Below are 19,284 nucleotides of genomic sequence, written 5' to 3'. Positions count from 1 at the left end.
TTAAATACTATATAAAGGGAGCATATGTAGCTCAGTGGTTGAGCACCAGCTTCCCATGTACGAGGTCCTGGGTTCAATCTCTGATGCCTCCTAAAAAACAAGCAAACAAACAAAAAAATCTATGTAAAGCTTTAAAAAGTGTAGCAGAGATAAGATAAAGAAAATGTTCTGGAATTAGTGGTGATGATTGTACAACCTTGTGAATATACCAAAACCACTAAATTGTACACTTCTAAGTGGTGAATTTAATGTATGTGAATTATATCTCAATAAAAATATATGATGGAGAAAAAATTAAATTCAACCTACGTTTGTGGATATATAACAGGACCTCAACCCTCTCCTGGGTTCTGTGGGGTGATACAGAAGAAGTTTAGAACATCCCTACCTTGGAGGATGTTATTTAAAAAGTACCTGCAGAACCTCAGCTGCTTTTTCCAGACACTGCGCATTTTTCACTCTGAGGCCCAGAAGGGCTAACTAACTTCGAGTAAGAGGCAGCAGAGGAGGGAGCCAACCCGGGGGAGCCGACGTAGATGAGCTCTGGCTTCTGACCTACGAAGTCCTAGGTTCAATCCCTGGCCCTGGTGCCAAACAAAACAAAACGAAAAACCCCTTACAGGTGGGGATGGTAGCACAACATTGTAAATATAATCATTGCCACTTAAAAATGGTTAAAATTGCAAATTTTATGTTACATCTATATCTGTGACCACAGTTTAACAATAAACTTCCTCCTAAGCGCCTTCAACTCACTCACCAGGGCCTTCACTGGCTGATAGAGGAGGAGGAACATTCGGGAGCATCGCCCTGAGAGGCAGGAGGCGCCTCCTCACTCGGCACCGCTCTTCCCGGGTGCGTGAGCCACTTGCTCAAAAGTGGGTTTAGGTTTGAAGTGGGATCATTTGCTGCCCTTCCAGGCTGACTTTCTGAGGGAGAATAGGTTGGGGTTTGGCTTGAGGAAGGAGCTAGATATTCCCTTAGGGAAGTCCAGAGAGCAGGGAGTAGGGGAGTGAGAGAGAGACAGACAGAGGCACAGAGAGGCACAGTTTCCTCATGTGTCCAACGGGAACAGTGATAAGAACACCCCTGCCTCACAGGGCTGTGGTGAGGACCGCAGGGGACACATGAGGTGAAAGCACTTTGTGCGCTGTGAAGTTTCGTGCAAACATAAAAGACTATTATTGAAGCCGTCAGCGTCCGTCCGGTCACCACCGGCCCCTGGAACCTACAGGCCTCACGTGCCGGCCGCCGTCGGCGCGAGGCTCTCCGGGCCTCCCTGGGGCCACAGGCCCACTCGGTGTGCCTTCGCAGGACTTCCCACGCACCCCCCCCCCCTCCTGCAGGGGCCCCAACGTGGTGTCCAAGCCCTAAGCCCTAGCACCTGTGAGTGTGAACGCACTTGGAGGTAGAATCTTTGCAGATGTCCTTAAGGATCTTGAGGCGCGTTTAGGCTGAGTCCCAAAGGCAGTAACGAGTGCCCCTAGTAAGGCAGAGAAGGAAGAGACACCGTTGCCGCAGCCCCAGAGGCTGGGCCGGCGGCAGGGAGTGAGGCTCCGGCCTCCAGGAGGAGCCGCCCCCATCAGTGTCTTCATTTCTGGCTTCTGGCCTCTGGAACAGTGAGGAAATAAACGCCTCCTTGTTCAAGCCCCCTGGTTTGTGGTCATCTGTTACAGCAACCCTAGGACACTAAGGCAGGGTTCGTCCTCGCTTCCCCAGGCCCCTCCCTCTTCCCTGGGACCAGGAGGCCAAAAAAAGCCTTAGGGGTCTGAGTCCTGAATATCTCCGACTTCTGTCTTCAGTCTGCAAAGCTGCCCCATCAAAAACCTTGTGTTCCAGTTCTCTCTGGTGCTCTTTGTTTCCCAACACGTCCTCCTAGTACCAGGACAAAGTCACACATGGCTGGGCCCTCAAAATCCGCTCTGGGCTGGGAAGCTGCATGCCAGCATCCCCTGCTTCCCCACCCTTTCCACCAGTGGCCTCCTGGAAGCCAGACCTTAAGGAAGGGGAAAGATTCCAAAGAAGAAAATCTTTGACTTGGTGACAGATTGATGCAACAGGTATTGAGGGGACGATGGAGCTACAAACACTGTTTCTCCACTTAGGTCAACGGGGCTGGCTTCCAGGACGAGTAGGGAACATGGCCAGCCCACTCATTTGAGAATTGGCTTACCTAATGTAGTCACAACAGCGTGAGAACAAGAGTTAGAAGACCTGGCTTTTCACTGACTACATCTGAGGTCACTTCTCGGAGCTCTAGTTTCTCATCCGTAAAGTGAGATAAGAACCTGTAGGCAGTCCTGGGAGACTGTAACAGGTTAGGAGATTAGGACGCAGCAGACTCAGGTCCTGAACCCTTCAATTTACTTTTTTTTAAAGGAGGTACCCAAGGTTGAACCCAGGACCTCGTACACGCAAAGCAGGCACTCAACAACTGAGTTACACTTGCTCCCTCGTTTACTCTTCTTTTCTTTTGTGCTCACTGTCTGCTCTCTGTGTCTGTTCATGGTGTGCTTTCTGTTTCTGCTCATCTTCTTTTAGGAGGCACCAGGAACCAAATCCAGGACCTCCCAGGTAGGAGGGAGGTGCCCAGTTGCTTGAGCCACACTCACTCCCTGCTTGTTGTGTCTCCTCGTTGCGTCTCCTTGTGTCATGTTGTCTCATCAGCTTGCTGTCTTGTTCGTCTTCTTTAGGAAGCACCGGGAACCAAATCCAGGACCTCCCACGTGGCCCAACTGCTTGAGCCACATCTGCTCCCTGCCTCATTTACTCTTAACTGAAATCACTTGGCCCTGCCATGTGTGTGAGATGGGGAATCCCATGGAGTAGATTGAAACCACCTTGGTTCAGACAGACCACCTCGCAGACAGGATGCTCTGCACTGGTACCAACATGGGTCAGGAGTGTTCTGGACATCCAAAGGCCTTTAGCGAGTCTGGAGAGGCACGGTTTCTTGTTCTGAGCTAAACTGTTTGCAGGGATGGCTTGAGGGTTGCTATGAAGAAATGAAATTGTTTTCTCTCCTCCTAACTTTTCCAGAATTTTAGAAATAATAATGACATGTGCATACATTTCTGGATCCATTTATATAATACTACAACCTCAAATACAATTGGAGTAAGGACTAGGGGGGGAAAGCCAGGCCCAAAATATGATTGAGGTTAGGATTGGGGGTGAGGGAAGCAGGAAGCTTAATTGGGAAGGCAGAAGGATGGTTGGCACTGAGACTGAAATTTTAGAAAACACTGACCAGAGTTACAGAATGGCCTAGTCAAGCCAGTGGAGGCCAAGAGAGCAAGTGAGTAGATGAACTGACTCAGCCCCAGCGGCTTTGGAATCCCAAAGTCTGTGTTCAAATCTCTGTTCTTCTACTTTCTAGTCTGGGCAATGAACCTCCCTGAGATTCAGTTTGCCCATTTGTAAAATAGGGACATTATGAGGATGCTATGAGAGTTATGAGGATGCAATAAAAGCCATACATGTGGTATGATTCTCACTGTGCCTGGAGCCCACACTCAGTACCCTTAGGCTCTGTTTTCCCTCAAACCCCGGACATGAAATCAAGGTGACATCAGATCCCTCTTTCGTCTCCCAGTTCTAGAAATCTACTTAAAAACATGGTTTTAGATGAGGTTTGCATTTTGGTGGCCATTCTGGAACTTAGCTTTCTTTTTCCTTTCTACTGCTTCCTAACTCTACAAACCAAATGTTTCATCTACTTGGGACTGGTAGATGGATCTTTCCTAGTGGGTACAAAACTGACTCTATGACAAAGCTATGGATAGGCTTTTCTTTTTTAAAAAAATAAAAATAGGCTATGATGCTGGGCAAGAATCTTCCAGATGCCATTGGAAAGGAACACTTGCTTTTGTTTCATTCATTGAAAAGTACAGCGCAGCAGGATTGAAGGGAGGAGCAACGAGGCCATAACCTTACATAAACGTAAATCATTATCATTAATAATAAATTCAGAAAATTAAATGGTTGATCAAGGAGAGTGTAGCCAATGGACAAATTTTCCCCTCTTCTCTCTTGTCTTTCTTGGCAGGCCCTGGGGTAGAGCCAGGCAGCGCAGCTTTCTGCTCATCCTTGCTGATTCAATTCAATGAGCCGACCCGCAAACACAGCCAGGGTTCCGATGATGCAGACCAGCATGAAGACGCCGAGGAGAATGTGGTCCATCACCATCGCAACATACTTCCATTCTTCAGCCGCCTGGCAGAGAGGAAAGAGTTAGAATTTCTGGAAGGTGGTGATTGGTCTTCCAATGTTTGTGCCATGCATCAGCTATGGGCTTTTCTACTCCAGACCACTGGCTGGCATGGCAATCTTATTTATTTATTTTTCTCTATTTTTTTAAAAGTGTTACATTAAAAAAAATATAAGAGGTCCCCATATACCCCCCAGCCCCTCACCCCACTCCTCCCACATCAACAACCTCTTTCATCGTCGTGGCACATTCATTGCATTTGGTGAATACATTTTGGAGCACTGCTGCCCCACATGGATAATGGTTTACATTGTAGCTTGCACGCAATCTTTATTTTTTGAATAGAGGATTGAGAATGTGATGACTTACTAAGGTGGCCCACAGGGGGTCATCAAGGCACATCTCTTGAATGTTAACCTACCTGTCAAGCCAAACGCATCTGCCCGTGCCCATGAGTTTGCTCATTTAAAACAGAGATGCGGCTTTGCGGCCACGAGGCTTACGTTGTTGGACTCCTGGTCTGACTTCATGGTCTCCGCAATGTACTTGACGCCCTCGATGGCGCTCTTCACCTCTGGGTGTTTGATCAGGGGAGAATGGAAGCCCACGGGTGGAGGCCCCGGCTTCCCAGAGATGTCAGAAATATCAATGTCTTCTGTAAAAATCTTTTTGTCTTGTTTTTCTCTGGATGGTCTTTTCATTGTGGAGAAAAACATGATATTTGGGATAGTGTCGATAAAAACCTAACATAAAAGAAAATAAAAAAGAAATCCATGTATGAGAATTATTGTCAGGAGAAGAAGCATCGAATTCTGCTTTTGAACTAGCAATGTGACCTCGGGCAAGTCTCTCAACTCCTCTGGGCACAGCTTCCTTGACCTTAAATAGACGGAGATTTTGATGGTGCTGTAATGTGAGCAATTGGCCACCGGAGGGAGCCCGTGTGCCGCCTTCAGACCCAAGAGAAACCACTGCAGCTTACGCTTCAGGACCCCCTACAGGCTCTGGCTTCTCTCATGGTCTTATGGCTAAAAAGAGCCTCCCTATCACCCCAAAATCATATGCTTAGGCCCCACAAAACAGCTAGCGTGTTTTCTTCTGTTTCTTGTTTCTTTAGAAACTGCAACATAGATATTGCCAGGAGTCTCCCAGCAATCTTGATAGAAATTGCATCCAAAAACAGTACATGGCAGGCAGAAGTTTCTCAGTCAATCCCTGACAAACCTTTTGCATTGCGCACAAAATATCCTGGACTTTACTGTGTGAAGTTTTACCAAAAAACTGACATCTCTGAAATGTGAATATGTTACAGTTCAGCAACGGGAGCATTTGAGACCACGTTCCTCTCAGAACTCCCTGTTTCACAGTCTCTATCAAGCCCCTTCCAATCCCTCCCAGCCTTGGTCCCCTTTGCAGCTCTTAATTGAGGATTCCAGCGGCAAAAGCCACGCAGGCTGTTCACCAGGTGGCAGACATTCACACAGCCATCTCAAGAATCCCCCAGCATTGGAATCAAGACGGTAGATGGATTCGTCTTCTCCAGTCAAAGAGATCCTTCAAGCTTGAATCGGGGCTGGGATTTGTTCAGTTTTTCTTCTCGCCCTAGGAGGGCTATGTTATGAGTTATTCATTTCTCCCAAGTCCCTTCCCCCAAATGCCCTGCAGCCCGGAAAGGACTCCCGCAGGCGAGCGGGGTTCCGCCGGCCGCCGGGGGGCGCCCGCCGGCTCACCTTGCGCATCCACTCGGGCATGGCGTGCGTGCTGGGCGAGCGGTGGTGCGTGTTGATGACCACCACGGTGACGACGATGGACGCGATGACGAACACCATGGTGAAGAGCATGTACTTCCCGATCAGGGGCACGGCGCTCGAGGTGGACGGGATCAGCTCCACGATGACCAGCAGGAACACGGTCAAGGACAGCAAGACGGAGATGCTCAGAGTCATCTTCTCTCCTGGAGGGACAACGGCAAGAAGAAACACGGCGCCCCCCGGGGACGCACGGGCGAGGGGTCTGTGACGGCAGGCTCTCAGCACTGCCCTGGGCTCCGGGTTTTCCTGCACAGCTCCCCAGGCGACACTGGCAGCCTGACTCTGCTTCCCACAGCGAGTGGCAGGCAGCTCCATCAGAGGCTGTCGGCGGGAAAGAGGCACGTCATCTCGCCCACAGAGGTCCATTTCTTGGTGGAACCCAGGCCAGGGAGGGCTCCAGGGGGCAAGCCGAGCCTGGGGTGGCAGGTTTTCCCTTTGCAGCAGAACGCATTAAACTTCATAAAAGTGAACCGCAATAAAAAATTTTTTAAAAGAAAGTGAACCACATTCCAGCGGATGGCTGGGCAGCCCAGAAGTTTACATAAAGTTTTCTCATTATAGGAGCAAGTGGCAAGACCAAAACCAAGAAAAGTACAAAATCTGCAAAGTCAAGGAGTTCTCCCTGGCACCCTGAGTGACCTGATATCAATGCGTTCACACGGTGACTTTCTCACTTTCAGCTAAGAGGAAGTCTGTCTTCCCACTTATTTCTCTCTTTTTTTTTTCTCTCCACACTAAGGGAGTGGGGATTCTTCCCACCTCCACTTCTTTTCTTCAGGCCCTGTAATATCAGGGTGAATAATAAGTTCCTGTTGGGTGGGCAAGTCTGGCAAGCAGGAAGGTCAGGGACTGAATGACCCAGGGTATTTTTTTTTTTTCCTGTAGGCATTGATCTTTTAGATTCAGTAGGAAACCTCTGGAAGGGACTTTCTGTGGGCTGGTTGTGTGTTCTTGGGAACTCTTTGGGTTTCCCTGCTTTCCAGGATGGAGTTTTTTTCTTCCTCTCCTTTTTTTCCCAATTGCAATAAGATTATCATTTAACCATTTTTAAGTGTGTAATCCAGGGGTATTAAGTACATTCTCAAGGAGGTGTAACCATCACCACAATTGTCAGAATTTTTGCAGGATGGAGCTTTTTTTTTTAACCAGTGAAACCTATTAACCACTCCCATTGCTAGCTTGCTTACAACTTTTTTCCTCAGAAAACTTTTCCTTCCTTCCTGTGCCCATGAGCTAATCAATGTTTGCATTCAGTAATTACTAAGCTCATATACCACTTGCCCGGATAATGCCAGGGAGCTTTTTAATGACAAGGCACCATGAGGTACAGCTCACTGAAGATTAGCATCAAGCTCTGAGAGGCACTCTTGCTTGGATGATTATATGTGTTCAAACAATCAGCCCAGGTAAGGGTTCCAGAGGATACACCAAGCAACCCAGGAGTGGTGGAGCTGGCTTTCTGCCCTGATGAGGGGGGCATAAGGGCACGTGCCAGTCTCATAAACAAGCATACCAAATTTAGTTTCTTCACAACCTTTCTTCCCCAAAGTCCTTTCTGAGTTTTCTAACCCAATTTCATTCATTCCTGCAGCACCTTGGCCTGCCACTAAAGATGCAAAAATGAGCACTGTCCTTTCCTGCCTTTCACCCTGTCAGGTTGAAGCAAAATTGTAAACCAAGAAGGGAAATAAAGAATGACACTAGATGTGAAGTATATACAGGAAACGGAGTGGAAGCAAATAAGAAATTGACAATTTGGAAACGGACTTTGGCCCAGTGGTTAGGGCGTCCGTCTACCATATGGGAGGTCCGCGGTTCAAACCCCGGGCCTCCTTGACCCGTGTGGAGCTGGCCCATGCGCAGTGCTGATGCGCGCAAGGAGTGCCCTGCCACGCAGGGGTGTCCCCCCCGTGGGGGAGCCCCACGCGCAAGGAGTGCGCCCGTGAGGAAAGCCGCCCAGCGTGAAAAGAAAGAGCAGCCTGCCCAGGAATGGCGCCGCCCACACTTCCCGTGCCGCTGACGACAACAGAAGTGGACAAAGAAACAAGACGCAGCAAATAGACACCAAGAACAGACAACCAGGGGAGGGGGGGGGAATTAAATAAATAAATAAATCTTTAAAAAAAAAAAAAAAAAGAAATTGACAATTTTATCTGGGTGGTTAGGAAAGCCTTCAAAAGGAGGTAATAAAGGGAAAAAGAAGACAGAGTTATAAGTGTGAAATACTTACCAAGTTACATCAACTTTCATGATCAATAATAATCGTATTTGTCAAGCACTAGTGCAGTTAATCCTTATAGCCACTCTGATTTGTTTCCATATTGCCCTGACCAGTGTTTTCTAAATTCACTTTAAGAAGCTTCACTTGATTAAAAAGTTGAAAAATATTTGTATGTGTGGTCATTTGTTTAAAAATGAATACAATCAGTAAGCATGCACTCTGTGGACTGAGGCTCTTTCTGAGAATTTCAGTTGTGTTCCTTCTACATAACACCTGCTCAACAAATCTTGGTTGAATGTATGAATGAATACTCTTTTTCCCTCCTGAATTTGGACTTTTAAAAAGAAAATCCTTTTGCTCTCATGGTTCCCTGTCATGCATGAGGACTGTCCGTACTTTCTTTTTTCCCTGTGTACCTGCCGTACATTGTTTATGAACAGTGACTGGCTAAAGGCGCGCATACACCCCTTTCCCCTCTTCTGTAGATTGTTGGTGTTTGATGAAATTATGTCACAGATGTGATTACCCAGGAGGAGGTAAGTAAGCTGTCACGGCTATGTGAGGAAGAATTGCCACCTTGGAAGTATGGTCTCATGTATAAAGATGCTGCTTTCTGGAAAAACAGATAAGCAAAAGTGATTTTCAAGTGGAGAGCAGTGGGTGAGAGAGACCCGCCCTGGGTGAGCCAGTCGCTGGAAAGCAGCTTCCCCGGGCAGCTGAGGGTGAGGAGGCCCTGTGATCACCCGCCTCCCCTGGCGCAGGCCTGGGCTGCAGAAAGTATTCAGCAAGTAGTTGCTGCTGCTGAAGTCGCTTGAGCTCCAGCTCTTTATGCGCATCTTTGGGGTGATGCGAGACTCCCTGCCTGTTCTGCATGTCTGCTCCAGCTGGAGCTCCATCCACCTGAGCTTGGCAGCTGCACGGGGCCCCTTGGTATCTGATTCTTCCCCATCACGAGGACGTGAAGCTGGCTGCCTCTCTCTGTGTGTAAGCACACGATTATTTCTGGTGTTCCCCAAATAGCAGCACAAGATGCATCTGAGCCACAGGCAGCCGTCAGGGCCACTGCACCTACCTGAGTCTGTGGGCAGGTAGAACACCAGGCCGGTTAAGAAGGAGAAGAGCAGGCAGGGAACGATGACATTGATGATGAAGTAGAGGGGCAGGCGCTGCATGACGAAGTGGTAGGTGATGTCCAGGTAGGGGGTGGAGGGGCAGCAGGCGTAGAAGACCCAGTGCTTCCAGCCCCGGGACTCCTTGATCACCCACTCCCCACTCTCCATGAAGCTGCTCAGGTCGGGCTGGTCGCTTTCCTAAGACGGAAGGAGGTTTTGAAATCCCAGCCATGTCACCCTGAGCAGGGGCAGAAAGGGGTCTTAGCTTCCCTTTCCTATAAAATAAAGGGGGTTGGCCCCTTGGGATTCTCCATTTTGGCTCCACATGCAGGTGGAGCTTTTAAAATGTCGTGACACCCTAGCCCCACCCCAGACCGATTAAATCAGACTCCCTGGAATTCGTGTCTTCATTTAAGGGCACGAGGTTCTGATGTGCGATGCGCCAAGATTCTTCTCAACCATTTGAGAACCATCAGACTAGAAGATCCCCAGAGTTCTAACTGGTGCTGAGAGCCCGTGACGTGAGAGGGGCAGACGCTGGAGGCCTGCTTCTCACCCCTGAGCCTGACCTCGCCGCGTGAGGCCACGCCTACCGGGTAGATGGCCACCACGGAGCCGTCGTGGGTCCACGTGCCCAGCTTCATGCTGCAGTTCTGCTCGTCAAAGGGAAAGTGGGTGACGATGATCTCACAGTAGCTTTTGAAGATGGCCGGAGGCGTCCACGTGATGTGCCCGGTGTAGTCCAGCAGCACTTTGGTGAACTTCACAATGGCAAAGTCACCGTCTGCACTACAATTGGGATAAAAGAGGACAACAGCTCTAGGTAACAGATGAGCCTTTAGTTCAGCTTGAGGACTTTAACGGGAGACAGCTGTTAATTAGTCAGGTGCTAATTATAGACGCTTTCTTTCGGCAGTATCACTTTATTTATTGCCATGTTCCCCAAATTGGTCTGATAAGAAGAATCACTGAGGTGCTTCTTAAAAATACAGATTCCTTATCACCACCTCAACCTTGAATCAAAAAAACTGGGGAAGCACCTGGGAATCTACACTTTAAAAGACATAAGAGATAACACGGATTCCAGATTTTTTCTCCCAGTCCTCAATGATATTTGTATTGTTGATCTCCGTCTATCCCCTCCCTGATATATTTTGAGGGTTGACTGGGAAAAAACAGCACTTTTTAATTAAAATACTTCCAATGGCTCATTCTGTGCCAAGCAGGTTTAGGAAGGGGTCCATTACTCTTTTCGGAACTACTTAGAACTAAAGGGTCCCAAAGTCAGATGCCTCTAGGGCCAGGCAGGTGTGGGATGAGTGGGGGGTGGGGCGATGGTGGGGGGAGCCATTGCTCATCCACGGAAGGTACCGCCACTCAGCTCTGCCCAGGGGGTCCCTGTGGGAGCAAAGGCCCGGTGTTGCCAGAGAGTTGGATTCTTCAGGGGAAGCTGCAGATCCAGATTTTTAAAAGCAAAATTTCCAGAGTTTTCAATGTTGGATTTTTCTAGAGTGGCTAAGAAATCCAAATTTTAATGTGATATTTCCAGATTTCCAAATGTTGCTAATGATTTAGCACTGAAAAAAAAAGCCATTATAGGTGCTAAAAAATAGCAAGAAGCCCGGTCTACAGGCCTTGCTCAGCAGACAGCTCACTCTCTTGTCAACAGCCAGTGTTCAGGGGACCTGGCAGAGCGCAAGGCACTAGAACTGGTTTTAAATGCGTGGGATGGGGTCTGCCTTGGTGCAATTTGGGGGACCTAATGATATATGTTCAGCCCTCCCCTCATAAGGGAAGAGATTTTCTCCGCGGGAATTTTTCCAGAGTGGGACTCTTTATCCAGACAACTACGTTGGTTGAGACACCCCCACTCCACCCCACCCCAAAGGGCCCACAGAGGGCCCCAGGCTCCTTGAAGCCCCTCTCTGTCAGCCGCTCAAGCGGGGTTCTCTCCCCCTCAGGGTGTCCTGAGCGAGCTTGTCAAAGGACCAGAGGATTTTAATTGCTTCCCTCAGTCCTTACCAAAAAAGAAACCTGACTAGCACAAGACACTCCGCTCTGTCAGCATCTTTGTCTGAAAAGGTTACACCAATGATGGGATAATTCGGCTCAAGTTTGAATCCCAACTATAATTGGAAAGATGTTTTAGAAGATGGAAGCTGGGGCGGGGCCCCCTTAAAGGGTGTGGCTGTCATTGGGGAGCCTCGCCCGGGTCGCCCCCCGCGCCCCCTGCCTGGTGCGCAGCGGTAAATCCTCTAGGCCCCTGTCGAACGCTCCTGCCTGGGCAGGATGCTCTTTGAAATGAACATTCCCTGACAAATGAAGGGCATATGATAATGAACGTGCCATTAACCGCGAGTGTCTTGAATCGCATCATGATTTCACAGCTCGAGGTCTGTCGTGGAGCCCGGGCCGCGGGGGGGCGCAGGCGTCCTGGGACGGCCGCAGCGGGGAGGAGTGACCCGCGGAGGGGCGCGCCTATTCGACAGGAAGGAATTTCTTCCAAGGAACTCGATTATCTGAAGTTTGGATTCCTTGGATGGTTGCCGCGCACCCTTCAGGAGCTCTCAGGGATTAAACGGCCGCCAGCCCCCAGCCCTGATTCCATTTGGCTCCGATAATTGTTTCTATTCCTAACATGAGACACCATATGGCACCCCTAGCTTGTCAGCTTGGCTTTTGGTTTTTCAGGGTTATTTAATGTGAACGGCAGTGAGCAGCAGACCGGGAGGCAGCCCGCCCCCCACCCGCCCCCCGCCCGCGTTGCTTACTTATTATAGAGCACCAAGTCCGGGCGCCAGATCTTTTCGGAGGGAATATGAATTTTTTTCACGCCACCATAGTCATCTGGATTCCATTTCAGTTTGTAATCCACCCATTGCTGGAAACAGAGACATTTAGCTATTCAAAAGCTCAAAGTGTTTAAGAGTCGCGGGTTCTCAAGAGCTCCGACCCCGCGTGGTGATTCAGACAGCGAGAACTGTGCTCCTGCGAGAATTCAGCTGACCTGCCCTGCGCTGGGCCTTTTGTCTGTATTAACGCATTTGGTCCTCAGGACAATGCCATGAGCCCATTTTACAGTTGGGGAAACAAAGGCACTCCCAAGGTCAGGCACTGGGAGGCGGCAGACCCACCACGCCAGGCTGCCCCACCCCGGGGCAATGAGCATGACCCCAGTGTGAGCATAGCCCTCGAATGGGCAACATCATTTTAAAAATTATTCTATATTTTCCTATATTATAAAAGTAAGATATGCCCAATGTAGCCAATAGGGATAACACAGAAAAAACCCAAGGCAAAAGTCAACACAAAACAAAGAAACACGACCTATAATCCCACCGTCTGAAAATCTTCACTCTTTAACATTTTGATTATCCCGGTAACCCAAATGATTTCCTCTGGGTGCAGGTTAACTTTCTATATAGCCACAACAGTCTAGCTGAATTACCTGTTTCAGACGCACGTTGGTTGTCACGATCTGATTTACTTCATCCTGAAAAAAGGGAAGGTGGCCTCCTTAGTGGGGAGTGGGGGGAGGCCCTGGGTGGGCAGGCGGGGTGCCGGGGGCTCAAGCAGGCTCATCTCACCACGTTGATGAGCTGGATCAGCTGCAGGCCCACGGTGACCTCCACAGCCTGGCGGTGGTCCTCCACTGGCCGCACCACGCTGTTGTAGTCCTCAAACAGCTTGGCCACCAAGCGGGTCTCATGTTCCGAGCCCAGGACAAGGCCAGCTGAGGCAGCAAATAGCACACACACAGTCAGATTCTGCCCCCTTCCCCCCCACACACTAAAATGAGCTGATGCATCACCAGCTGATGGAAGGCATGGAGCCCACCATGGTGAAGGGCTCCCTCATGCAGCTATTATTGCCTTAAATTCCCTTCCAAGCACAGCTGCTGCTCTGGTCCCGTCCCAGGCAACAGTGGTGTGTGCCAGATTATCATAACACTTGTACTTTGGACAGGTGACATTCCTTAACACAGCTCTGGCAGAATCAAATTTGCTAGGAACACGCACACACAAGAAGAAAAGTCCACACAAAAAGCAAGTCTCAATATTTCAGAGTCATGTCATGGTGCAACGGAATCTTGGACTGGCTGGCCTCAGAGCTCATGATGCCACAAAGAGCCAAAAAAAAAAAAATCAGTTCTGGTTCATACCCACTGGAATGGCCATAGTAAAAGAAACCAGAAAATACCACATGCTGGTGAGGATGTGGAGAAATTAGAACCCTCATGGGGTGTTGGTAGAAATGCAAAATGGTGTAGCCGCTGTGGAAAATAGTTTGGAGATCCCTCAAAAAGTTAAACACAGAATTACCATATAACTTGACAATTCCACTCTTAAATATATACCCCAAAGAACTGAAAACAGGTAGTTACAGAAAAACCTGTACACGAATAGCAGCACAATTTACAATAGCCAAAAGGTGTACAGGAGCAGCAGATGAGTGTAAACAACTTGTGGTATACCATACAGTGGAAGACTCTTCATCCAAAAAAAGCAAGGAAACCTCAATGCCTGCAGTAACACAGACACACCTAGAAAACACTGAGCTTAGCAAAAGAAGTAAAACATAAAAGGCCCCATATTATATGATTCTATTTATATGAAATATCCAGAATAAGCAAATGCAGAGGGATAAAAAGCAGATTAGCAGTTGTCAGGGGCTGCGGGGAGGAAGGAATGGAGAGCAACTGCTTAATGGGTTTGGGGTTTCCGTTTGAGAAATGAAAGAAGCTCTATCTAGTCCCAGAATATTTTGTACTGGAACTTGATAGAATTGTTGGTCATACAACACTGTGAATATACTATATGCCACTGGATTGTACACATTAAAGTGGTTAAAATGGTCAGTTTTATATTATGTGTATTTTTCACAATAAAAAAAAAATAGATGTTGCAGGTGCATGTCCCAGTGAAGATGTTAAAAAAAAAATTGTTTGCTTTGTTGACGTGGGTTTGGAGCATGAGTGATTCCATAGTGATTGCTATATCTCCTTTCAGAACTGAGAGCAGAATATCATCTGATACTCTCAGTACCCACAGCTGTTTAATGTCCAATTGTTATTTTTTCCTCACTAGCCTTGGGTGAGGCAGGCAGACATTCTCACCTGAGATTCAGAGAAGTTGGATGCCTTGTCCGGGGCCCTGGGCTTGTGAAGGCAAAGGTCACGTTAGAAACTCCCACCCACGTGGTGCCGTAGGATTATTTATTAGAGCAGGTATAGGTTTACAGAAAAGTCATGGGGAAAATACCGAGTTCCTATATGCCCCCCATTATTAACACCTTACATTAGTGAGGGACCTTTGTTACAATTAATGAAAGAATGTTATTATAATTGTGCTATGAACTATGGTCCATGATTTATATTAGGGTTCACTGTGTTGTACAGTCCAATGTTCTTTAAAAAATTGTATTCTAGTAACATATATACAAGCTAAAGTTTACCCCTTTAACCACATTCAATTATATAATTCAGTGCCATTAATTATATTCACAATGTTGTGCTAACTCTTAATATTATGAGTTTGTCATGGGCTGTCCGGAAATCCGACGACTCCATGTACCACTATTCCTATGAGAAAATGTGTTTTGAATTCCAACAAATGCCTTACGAAGGAGCTTTGTAACTCAAGTCTTAACATGGATTGGGGACTGCCTGCTGAGGGCTGGGAGAGGAAGTAGATGCAGGATGCATTTGCCCTGATTCATGCAACCAGATCTCCTCTTTCCGCAAGTAGTTGCAGAGGCTTCCAGACCTTCTCCCAGGGCCAAGAAAACATAAAAGAGTGAGGCGTGTTCCCTTTTTGTCCAGTAGTGTTAACTACCGAGACAGGTCATTACTTTTAAAAAGTATTCTTCTCCTTAGTTCCTAAGTTTTGAAGAGTTTGACAAAATAATTAAGCTCAAAAATTTATTACTTTTCCTATTTTTATGAATCAATAAAAATAATAGCTAACACACACAGCTTGCTATGCACTGGACCCCATTCTAAGGGCTTTACATATACTAACTTTTTTCATCTTCACAACTGGGTGAAGTTGGTATTATAATTGTCCCAACTTTACAGATGAGGAAACTGAGGCCCTGGGAGGTTAAGTGACTTGCCCAGATTTTGTAAATGATAGACCTGTGATTTGAACCCACAGTCCAGCTAACAACCACGATTTTTCACCAACTTTCATTCAGAACTTTGAATCAGCTTGAAATAACTCACAGTATGCAACCAGTTGGTACATTTTTACACCCCCCAAAAAGGTATGTGTTTTCATTGGCCTATAGAGCTTTATTAAAGATCTTGTATTTGTATCATCTCGTTTAATCCTTATAATGATCCTATGAAGTAAGTCTTTATCCCCACTTTACAGATGAAAAAACTGAGGTTCATATACTTGAGTGATGTATTCATAGTCCCAAGCTAAGAGCCCTGATATCAGGGCCTATGCTCTTTACCACCTTCCTAAAGGTCAATGTATCATTTACATTAGGATTTTGAAGCTTTAAATGTAGCTTAACTGTCTTCATTGTTATCTTCATGGTCTCCATGTAGGGAACACCTGACCTAGCCTATCTTTTTATATTTTCCCAAGTTTTCTGAACCCAAGGTGGACCATGGTGCCAGGTCCCCTGGACCCTTGCAAAGCTTCTACATGGCATCTCCCTGAAACCACCAGCACTCAAATACCCTTCCAGGGAGCATGCTCTCCAAAGACCCAGTTTTTGCAGCTGCCCCATCGAGCTCCTGGACCGTCACAATCCATCAGTCCCCTGTGTCTTGTCCATCCTGGGCCTCCTCCACCCCATGGTTGGGGGATTGGCATAGATCACTGAGGCCCTTGCCTACCTTCAGGTACTGGCAACTTGAACCAGAGTTTGAGGCTATTTGTTTGGCATTGATCTGGGTTGCTTATTTTTAATTGATCATTTAACCAGTTTGACAGGAAAAACATACGAGAAAGCAATGTACAGAGCAGATGGTCAGCATTGTATAGCAGAAAAATATGCAGGCCAACTCCATGGTCCAGTCAGGGGAAGCAGAGGACGAGGAAGTGAGCAGAGCCAGCAGTCCACAGCCCACCCTAGCCTACCAAAAGGGAACCTTGTTCCTTCTGGATCAATTTCTAAGGAATTTCCAAGGAGATCCCCATTTCCTACTTTCATTGACATTGACGTTTACATAAATAACTCTGAACAAGTTGGAATACGCCATAAGAAAGGTAGCAATGAACGACTTGGGTTCCATAGGCTGAAGAGAGGAAAAGGTTGTGATGAAAAGTGCTACACAAATAGAACTGAGATCATGTATTAAGCTAGCACAGGAAAAAGTGTCCATGACATGAACAAGAATTTTACCTATGAAGGATTGACCCTAAGTAGGGAAACTCAGACATGATTTCAAAGAGATTCTTGGTGCAATGTATATTTCTATATTTTTATGTATAGAGCAGGCTCCCCACCCCAACCCCAGGTTGGGTAGAAGGAATTTTGAACTGTTAGCAGTACCTTGGGTAATTCTATCTCAGTCTGAGCTGTTTCTTGATGTTATTTCAGACTGTGCTTGCTGACTGTGAGCCTAACAAAAGGATTCTCCAACTGATCACACTCCAAAATTTAGATATTAGGAGAAATTAGGTCAATTTATGTCTTTCAGCTTCACTTTTATTACAGTGAAAAATGAGGGTGTTAGACTGCCTCATCTGACTCTAAATTGCTATGATCCACCCATGTGAACTCTAGGTTTGTTCTAAATATAAATCACATATTTCAAAACTTTCAAAGCTAAACAGTGGAGATCTTTGGTGTCTTAAAAAATCTCCTTAAATCAGGGATTCTTAACCTTTTTTGTTCCACCGACCCCTTTGCCAGTCAGGTGAGAAACCACAGACCCCTTACTAAGTCCATACTATACTGTGTATTATTTAATAAATATATCACACCCACATCAACACGTCCCCACAACAATAATGGTTTCTTGAATTTCAGTTCAAGCTCACAGACCCCTTGGTAAGAACCCCTGCCTTAAATGGAAGAATCTCATTTAAAAATTTTCATTGAATGTGGTGTTTGCAAACACAAACACACACCCTATCAGGACAGCTTTGGTTGGATCAAGTCCAAATTCCACAGGATATATTTAATGCAAGTTTGGTTTATTTCCCTCACCTAGCTATTGAAAAAAATTAATAATAAAACGCTTTGCCTCTTTTGCCCAAAAGGCCTCTGTTTGTCAAAGCAATATTAGAGAAATCACAGAACATCAGCTGCCCCTTTTCCCAGTCGGACGATATCACCGGTAACTCTTATATTAAGCAACCCACAAACATCTCCTGTTTCTCTCTACCGGAAGTTTGGGATTCAGGATAGTTTTTCAGCTGCTGTGTTGTGAGACATTTCACAGTTGAATGCAGGTCAAGGGCTAAACAAGGTTTTATAGTTTCAAATCAAACCTAAACCTACATAAGGCGATGTCCTTTAAAAAGAAGTAGGCAGGAATGTATTCAGATGGACTTAAAAAAAAAAAACTTTAAAGGTCTAAATATTTATATAATACTTCATCTATATGTTGTGAGTATAATTACAATTATTAATAGGTTTCTCTCTCCAGCATATGTAGCTGTCAATCAATCCTCTTCATGATCAGGATTCCTGGAGCAACTTGTTAAGGACTTGTTAAGTATGTTGCTTGCAATTGTAAGTCGCCACTTTAAGTCCTTAGGTATGAGGGCAGCGCCAGGACCGCAGAAGTGGTGCCGAGTCTGTGCGTACGTGAGTCGGATGCCAGGCATCGGTGGCAGGAGAGCCCTGCGCGTCTACCTTGCAGCCTTTGACCAGGCAGCTCCTATTTTAATTGGGCAACACAGACTGAAATTTGATTTTCAAAAAGGCAACCAAACCCAAATCGGGAAGAAACTGACAGAGCAGCCCCTGGTTGATGAAGCCCTACCGTTCTGTGTTTCCACAAAAAAGCAAGACTTTGGTTTGGTGGCCTCTAGGGCTCCGGCCTCAAAGGACAGCACTCCCCCGCCTGTCCCAGCACTTACCTGAGCAGAGGCCGAGGAGCAGGAGGAAGCCCCGGGGCTCCATGGGGCTGTGAGGGCCGGGGAGGTCTGGGGCCTGCGCTGCTCACTGGCGCTCTGGCACTCTGGCGGAACGCTTGGCTGCGAGTCTGCTCAGTGGAGCTATTGTTTTTCACGGCCACCTGTTTGCGGCAGTGACAGCTGGGCTGCCCTCAGCCCTGGAGCCCAGGGCTTGCTGAGAGCCTCACGCTATCTACAGGTGTGCTTCACTTTACACGATCCCTGCACCCTTGAAAAGCTGCCTGTGAGGAGCGTCACATTTTAAATGTGCCATGAATCTGGTAATAAACCAGAACCTCATCTATGTGGGTTGATTTGATTAGGGTCGTTTGGTGTGAGCAGAGTCAGCTGCTTGTATAAGACACTGATCATCCCAAATCACAAAAATCTACTCTACAGGGAAACAGACTTGGCCCAATGGTTAGGGCGTCCGTCTACCACATGGGAGGTCCGCGGTTCAAGCCCCGGGCCTCCTTGACCCGTGTGGAGCTGGCCCATGCGCAGTGCTGATGCGCGCAAGGAGTGCCGCGCCACACAGGGGTGTCCCCCGCGTAGGGGAGCCCCAAGCGCAAGGAGTGCGCCCCGTAAGAAGAGCAGCCCAGCGCGAGAAGATAGTGCAGCCTGCCCAGGAATGACGCCGCCCACACTTCCCGTGCCGCTGACGACAACAGAAGCAGACAAAGAAACAAGACGCAGCAAACAGACACAGAGAACAGACAACGGGGGTGGGGGGGTGGGGGAATTAAATAAATAAATAAAATCTTAAAAAAAAAATCTCCTCTACAAACATGAAATTTCATTTCCTCTGGTTCAGGGTCAGGCAGAGAGTCGAGAAGAGTGTGGTTGG

General features: G+C 47.2%; 1 protein-coding gene across 1 annotated transcript; it reads right to left on the bottom strand.

Moving 5' to 3' along the window:
- Nucleotides 1–3,665: 3,665 nt before the first annotated feature.
- Nucleotides 3,666–18,528, bottom strand: CHRNA1 (cholinergic receptor nicotinic alpha 1 subunit). The gene is made up of 9 exons (XM_058300624.2): nucleotides 18,402–18,528; nucleotides 12,942–13,087; nucleotides 12,803–12,847; nucleotides 12,126–12,235; nucleotides 9,948–10,143; nucleotides 9,315–9,552; nucleotides 5,941–6,164; nucleotides 4,714–4,953; nucleotides 3,666–4,215 (listed from the first exon to the last, which is right to left on the bottom strand). The coding sequence occupies exons 1-9, from the start codon at nucleotides 18,442–18,444 to the stop codon at nucleotides 4,084–4,086; spliced, it is 1,374 nt and encodes a 457-aa protein (XP_058156607.1). The 5' UTR covers nucleotides 18,445–18,528; the 3' UTR covers nucleotides 3,666–4,083.
- Between the last annotated feature and the right edge of the window lie 756 nt (nucleotides 18,529–19,284).

This window comes from Dasypus novemcinctus, chromosome 7 (genome assembly GCF_030445035.2).
Source record: "Dasypus novemcinctus isolate mDasNov1 chromosome 7, mDasNov1.1.hap2, whole genome shotgun sequence".
Taxonomy (NCBI): domain Eukaryota; kingdom Metazoa; phylum Chordata; class Mammalia; order Cingulata; family Dasypodidae; genus Dasypus; species Dasypus novemcinctus.
Note: the sequence above shows the minus strand (reverse complement) of the source record. Positions and strands in the feature narration are given on the sequence as shown.